The sequence below is a fragment of the Sciurus carolinensis genome, chromosome 11 (genome assembly GCF_902686445.1).
Source record: "Sciurus carolinensis chromosome 11, mSciCar1.2, whole genome shotgun sequence".
Taxonomy (NCBI): Eukaryota; Metazoa; Chordata; class Mammalia; order Rodentia; family Sciuridae; genus Sciurus; species Sciurus carolinensis.
This window is the reverse complement of record NC_062223.1, coordinates 19,100,766-19,107,881: the sequence shown is the minus strand read 5'-3', so window position 1 is coordinate 19,107,881 and position 7,116 is coordinate 19,100,766. Positions and strand designations below refer to the sequence as shown.

General features: G+C 36.1%; 2 protein-coding genes across 2 annotated transcripts; both read right to left on the bottom strand.

The window, feature by feature from the left end:
• Positions 1-315: 315 nt before the first annotated feature.
• On the bottom strand, positions 316-1,260 carry LOC124958666 (olfactory receptor 5M9). Its single transcript, XM_047516977.1, has one exon. It carries the CDS (start codon positions 1,246-1,248, stop codon positions 316-318), a length of 933 nt encoding a protein of 310 aa, XP_047372933.1. The 5' UTR covers positions 1,249-1,260.
• Positions 1,261-4,794: 3,534 nt separating this feature from the next.
• Positions 4,795-5,727, bottom strand: LOC124959996 (olfactory receptor 5M3-like). The gene has a single exon (XM_047518513.1). It carries the CDS (start codon positions 5,725-5,727, stop codon positions 4,795-4,797), a length of 933 nt encoding a protein of 310 aa, XP_047374469.1.
• Positions 5,728-7,116: the final 1,389 nt, after the last annotated feature.

Below are 7,116 nucleotides of genomic sequence, written 5' to 3'. Positions count from 1 at the left end.
TGCCTTAAGAAATAAAGTTCAACTAAAACATTTTCTTCCAAGTTAACATTTATCTAAAGTTGTTTATAAGTTCCTGGAATGATCACAAGAGTATAATTTTACATATACTATGAGTGGGTCCAATGACAATTTCAATAATGTTGCATAGCTAGGATAAGACATGCTTAATAATTAGAGTGCATGCATAAGGTAAACCATCACTCTGTTGTAATGGACCTTTTAGTGTTACACAATTCTACATTAGATAATTTTTGAGTGAGGAAATTTTTGATACATCATAGGAACCAATACACCATTTAAGTGTCTATTGTGAATTTATTGTCCCAGGTCGGCCTTGGCAATGGCTTTGCTGACTGCCTCTTTCACATCCTTGTTCCTCAGGCTGTAGATCATGGGATTCAGCATAGGAATCACTGTGGTGTAAAACGCAGCCACCATTTTCCCCTGCTCCACAGACTCCTCCGTTGGCCGCCTCAGGTACATGAATATGAGGGTACCGTAAAACATGGAAACAGCGGTCAGGTGGGATCCGCAGGTGGAGAATGCCTTCTTCCTCCCATCTGCAGAGCGCATGCGCAGCACCGCGACAACAATGAGGGTGTAGGAGAGGAGGACCACTGACAGGGAGTAGCTGAAGTTAATTCCGGCAATAACAATCATCGTGAATTCTTTGATGTGCACGCCTCCGCAGGCGATCTTGATGAGTGGAGGATCCGCGCAATAGAAGTGGTTGATTTCAAAATTCCCACAGAAGTATAAGCCATATGTCCATAACGTGCATATTAAGCTCACGGAGAATCCGTAGACGTAAGGCACCGAGATGAGCCGAACACACACCATCCTGGACATTTTACTGCCATAGAGCAGAGGTTTGCAGATAGCCATGTAGCGATCGAAAGCCATCACTGCCAAGATGTAGACCTCCACGTGCACAAGGGCGATGAAAAAGTAGCACTGCACCAAACACCCCACGTAAGAAATGGTCTTAGTCTCTGACAGTAAGTTTTCCAGCATCTTGGGGGTGACGTTGGAGGAGAACCACACATCCACAAAAGACAGGTGACTCAGGAAAAAGTACATAGGGCTCTGAAGCTCTGGGCTGATGCTGATCAAAACGATCATGCCAATATTCCCTAGCAGAGTGATCATGTAAACCACCAGGAACACCACAAAAAAGAGTACCTGGAGATCCCGCCGGCGGGTCAACCCCACCAGAATAAATTCTGTTACATCGGTGAAGTTTGGCATTGCCTTAACAGAGACCAAGTCTGTGCTGCTATGGAGAAATTCATTAAAATGTGAATATACTTCTTTATTCTTAAAATTTTTGAGTTACATTTACCTTTATCCTTTTTAAACAATATAAAATACAATGCAGATTTATCACTATATGGAAAAGGGATTGGGAACATAATAGACCCCAGAATTTTAAATCTAAGTACCATGATAGTACCTCATTCATTTTGGCTCTTGATAAGTGTGATCTCTCTTGATAAAGGAGATGAAAGTTGTGGAATTTGGTTTTGAATAGAGCTGAAGTTATGGGCTTTCCCATGTTAAAAATTCTGACCTTGACTAAACTCCCATATTCTCTCATGATCAAAGCTGGGTTTGATGCTATTTCTGAAAGTTACTACTCTTTTAAGTGTGCAATATGTTAAATATAGCATCATGGCATTGCAAGAAACATGAGCTAATACTACTGTAATTTCAATCACTGTCAAGTACATGTATTATCTTCCTTTACACATAATCATTGGCTGAGTAGTAGTGGGATTAGTCTTATTTGCCTTGGAACTCTTAAAACTACCTGACTTAGTACTTAATTATATGTAATAGATATTCAGAAATTGTCACATACAAATTTTTGAAGTGCTCTGATCTGTATATTAGTTTCATATTTCATACCTGAGCATTTCATATCACACATTAATTATTCCAATAATAGTAATAACATTATTTAAGAAAGAATTTTCTAGAAGCAACAGTCCCAGGTTAATAATATTTGTAAGCATAGCTAGCTTTTAATAAAAGTTCACTAAATCATTTGCATGTGGTTTCATTTGAAACAAGTTTTATTAACATGTCCATGTTAAAAATTAAGAATGGGAAGCATCGAGAGGTATAAGGGACTTCCTTGGATCAGATATCTAAGTTGGCAATATCAGGGTGCAAGCTAAATAAGTTGTTTTCATTTTTTATATCATTAATTATCCTCTCTTGCTACATATTTAGTAACTTATTCTACAAAGTATTCCTTTTCTTTTAAAATTCATTTAGATCATCCTTCAAGAAAGATGAAAATCATCCCTGAGATGCTTCATTCTTCATGGTTTCTTATGAACTTTGGAGACCCTAGAGCTGGGTGGACTATGCATAAAAGAGACCCCTGCTTCTCCCCATCCCTCCAGGTTCAAATTGGAGGTGAAGGGCAAGTGACTTCTGTGATAAAACAATTTGTTACATAGATATGTATCATCTATCCAAAAATCAAGTAGGTAGATTATGTAATTGGCATATAAGAAATCTAATTTTATTTTTATGCAACTTATTTTCCATGAAGTTGTTTAAATTAAATAATTCCCACTATCTCAATTATAATGAGGAAATCAATGGTTCAATAAAACAATTTGATAGCAAGTAAATCTATGAATAGACACAGTTTTCTTTTTAGAAATAGCCTGTGAAATTGAAAGATTTGAAAGCATGAATCTGTTTGCAAAAACATATAAAACTCACAGACTTACCATCAGCAGAAGATAACAACAAATGGAAATTTCTCATTATTTATAATATAGAGGCTAGAGCATTAGGAGCATTGGGAATATCCCTCTAAGGTGCTATCTAGGTAATTATTAAAGAAATAATGACTGAAATTCTAGAAACATCTCAGGGATAGAAGTCAAGGAGTGTGGAGGGGAAGAGTAATTCTTAAAATAGAGATATGAAAATACTTGACACAACAACATAATTGATCTCCCACCACCACACGGGTTCTGTTCTTTTTTCATTCACATGTTGGCAGTTATGGGTCTCAACAATATTACTGGGTGCGTTATGTGAAGTGTTGGGTATTTACTTTCCTTGCTCTTATGCACCTGGATTGAGAAGACCGGCTACCAGCAATGCAGGCACTCTGCATCTCTGAGCTGTTCTTGGGTGTCACAGTGTAGGTCAGGACAGGATCTGGGAAAAAGAGTGTGTACAGAGGTCATAGGTGACGAAGGAGATGGATTTGGAATCCAGGCACATCTGGAGTTTAAATCTTGCTCCTAAAACTTTATGTGAACTCGGACAAGTAACATTCTTCTGAGTCTCAATGTTCTTCTCTACAGAAAGTAGAAACTCTTATTTCACAGTGTGATTATGATGATCTCAGTTATTACAGGAGAGCTTTCACCCCATCACCTCTTCCATATGAAGAAGTCAAGAAATTCATATTATTTGTACACTTCCTCTTTCATAGAATTAAAAAGTATCTCATCACATCAATGAGATTGTGGCTAATTTTACCTTTACTTTGAAGCATGAAAATATGCATGTGTAAAATAACTACTAAGTTAGGGTTTTTAGGTCTAGTTGAGATAGCTAACGAATTAAAAATTTTAAAAAACCTACATTATTCATCAACTCTAAATTCTATATTGCCTCAATACAATCTGGAAAATTGTTGACAAAATTGTGCTAAGACAAATTTTTCTTCTGCATCCTTCAGTGCTCAAGTACCCACTAATCTTGAGTTCTTTTTCACTTATTAGGGATAAAATCCATTAAATTAACTTGTTTGTTCAGGGAATTGTGACTTCACAGATAGTATCTCAAGTAAATGTAGAATTAAAAATTAAAAGTATATGTGTGTGTAAATTATACTTCTTCAACTGAGCAAACAGCAAATTTAATTAAGTACGAAAGATACCAAGTTCTCTTAATATTAGTTTCACAGGATGTACTGTTAACAACAAATAAACCATTGTAACTATTTTTTTCAAATGCCTAAATTTAAGAGATTAACCTATCTTAGATACAGATGTACAAAACATCACATACGAATGTCAATTTAATTTATTTGGTGGATTCTGATCAACTCGTGTTGACAATGGCACTTCAGCCCACTAATTCTACCCACTTTTCAGTCAGGCTGAAGACAAGGAATAGCAGAACATGGGCAATGTGCTCTCTATGATGATTGTAAAGTTAGGGTTGCAGCGTGAGGATTACTGGAATCATTGGAAAGAGACCTGCCATTTTTACCTCTCAAGAAACAAAGGAAAACTAAAAAATGATGAAGTACAATAGTATTGTGATTTTCAAAATAGTAGTCTCTGAGAGACCCATCAAGCACAGTTAAGGAAGCATTAAACATATAATATTCTCACAACCATCAGTAAACATTGGCCTGAAAATAGAAAGTTGACCTAAACATGTTATTGTTTTACAAGACAAATTAGTTTCTAAAAGGGCAAATAAGCATTTCACAAATTCATCCAGGGTTCATTTAAATAAGGAAAACAAAATATATTAGATCTAGCAAATTAGATGACAATTTCAAGCAGTGCACATATAAACTTTTGTGCAAGTGATCTTTTTAATTTATTACTTTGGACCTAATCTTGACTGCTTTCTCCATCAAGAAGAAGTAAATCAACTATATTTTTTTTTAATTTTTCATTGCTTTCTCTTTTCCTTTTCCCTCCACAAAAAGTCTTTGCATTAATGTTCTGAAAAATACTAGAAAACTAACAATAGAAAACAAAATCTAGAAATACTAGACAACAAAATCAACTTAGCATTAATTTATCTGTTAAAGAAAGTTTTGCTAATCAGTTTGTTCAAGGCTTCTTTCACATCCTTGTTCCTGAGACTGTAGATTAGAGGATTCAACATGGGGATCACTGTGGTGTAGAACACTGCCACCATCTTCCCCTGCTCCACGGACTCCTCGGTGGGACGTCTCAGATACATGAAGATCAGAGTTCCATAAAATATAACCACAGCTGTCAGATGGGAACCACAGGTGGAAAAGGCCTTGCGCCTCCCTTCTGCTGAGTGCATTCTTAGAATGGCGACAAGAATGAATAGATAAGAGATGATAACCACAGTCAGGGAGTACGTGAAGTTGATGCCCGCCAGTACAAGCATTGTGTACTCTTTCACAAAGGTCCCAGCACAGGCCATTTTGATGAGAGGAGGGTCTGCACAGTAGAAGTGGTTGATTTCAATTTTCCCACAGAAGTACAAGCCATAAGTCCACAATGTTGCTGCCAGACTGGTCAGAAAACCATACACATATGGGAAGGAAATCAGGCGCATGCAGACCACCCTGGACATCTTGCTGCCATAGAGCAGAGGGTTCCCAATGGCCATGTATCTATCAAAGGCCATCACAGCAAGAATGAAGATTTCTACATGGACCAGGGCAATGAAGAAAAAGCACTGGACCAGACAACCAGCGTAAGAAATAGTTTTTGTCTCTGATAGCAGGTTTTCTAACATCTTAGGGGTGACGTTGGAAGAAAACCACACATCCACAAAAGACAAATGGCTGAGGAAAAAATACATGGGGCTGCTAAGCTGGGGACTGACCTTAACTAACACAATCATGCCGATATTTCCCACCATGGTGATAATGTAGACCATGAGAAAAATGAAGAAGAAGAGAACTTGCCATTCCTTATGGCTGGTTAATCCCAATAGAATAAATTCAGTCACATCAGAGAAATTCAGCATTTTCACAACTCTAAGTGAGTACAAGTTACAAATCTCTGAGAAGCTGCAACAAAATGAATGAATTAGAGCTAATCGTGTAAATAAAATAGCTGCTAAAACTTGTATTTTTTTGTGAAACCGTAATTGTGGCAAAAATAGGGAAAATAAATAACACATTTTTGGGGATCCAAAAGAATTCTTGGACAGTTTGCAAACTTATTCTCTAATAAAGAATTTATCATTCTGTCACTACAGAAGACACTTCACAATTATATTCCCAGGAAACTTTACATGATGTTAATAGAGATTCTAGAGATGAATCTGAGTATTTCTCCATCAAATAATAATGGGACACTTTCATGTTTCATCTAATTTCTTAGAGATACATAATTTATCTAGTAAAGTTCTGTGAGAAAAAGCTCTACTACATTTTCTCAGGTTATTAATTAAAAATTGTATATGTAGAATACAGAGTGAAAGTCTATATAATAAGATAGCTTTCAGGCAAGACAATAAATTTGATGGTGATGGAAATGTGAATTTCGTCCTACCTTATGGTGGTTAAATATTATGTCTAGGGTAAATGATTATCACAGTTCCTTTTTTTTAACCTGCTGGTTTATACATTTTTTTTCTTCCACAATTTGATGGACTACATCCATAACTATCACTGGTTAGTCACCTAGAAAGGTAGGAAGCAGGGAAGAAGGTAAACTTCATTATTATAGTGAAAATAAGTGGACTCATACCTACCATGATAATCCACAACTTTTTACTTACCCAACTTTGAAAGAAAATGTTTCCCAGGATAGAGTAACAAGCCTCAAACAAAAATAGAATGGACTGATTCAATATGACTCCAGAGTCTCAGACTAATTATTGAAAATTTGAGGCTTTACATCAATGTTTATAGCAGCACAATTCACAGTAGCCAGACTGTGGAAGAAATTTAGGTACCCTTCAACAGATGAATGGAAAAAGAAAATGTGGCATATATATATATATATATATATACATACATACACACACACTATGGAGTTTTACTCAGCCATGTAAAAGAGTGAAATCATGTCATTTGATGGTAAATGGATGGAACTGGAGACTATCATGCTAAGTGAAATACATCATGCTCAGAAAGTCAAGGATTTAATGGTTTTTCTGATATGCAGAAGCCAGTCTAAAATTGAGGGACTGTGTGAGAGAGAGAAAAGAAATAGGGGATTCCATCAAAATAAAGAAAAAGCATAGGAGTGAAAAAAAAGATTGAAGAGGAAAGAGGATGGACTGAATAAGGGAAAAACAATGGAACGAATCTCACCTAACTTTCCAGTGTACCTATATGAATATATTATAGTTAATCTCATACATTATATATATGTATGTATATAAACAAGAAAATAATTTAAAAGA

Coding starts and splice junctions, on each gene's coding strand:
- LOC124958666 (XM_047516977.1), bottom strand. CDS start 1,248: ATGCCAAACTTCACCGATGTAACAGAATTTATTCTGGTGGGGTTGACC.
- LOC124959996 (XM_047518513.1), bottom strand. CDS start 5,727: ATGCTGAATTTCTCTGATGTGACTGAATTTATTCTATTGGGATTAACC.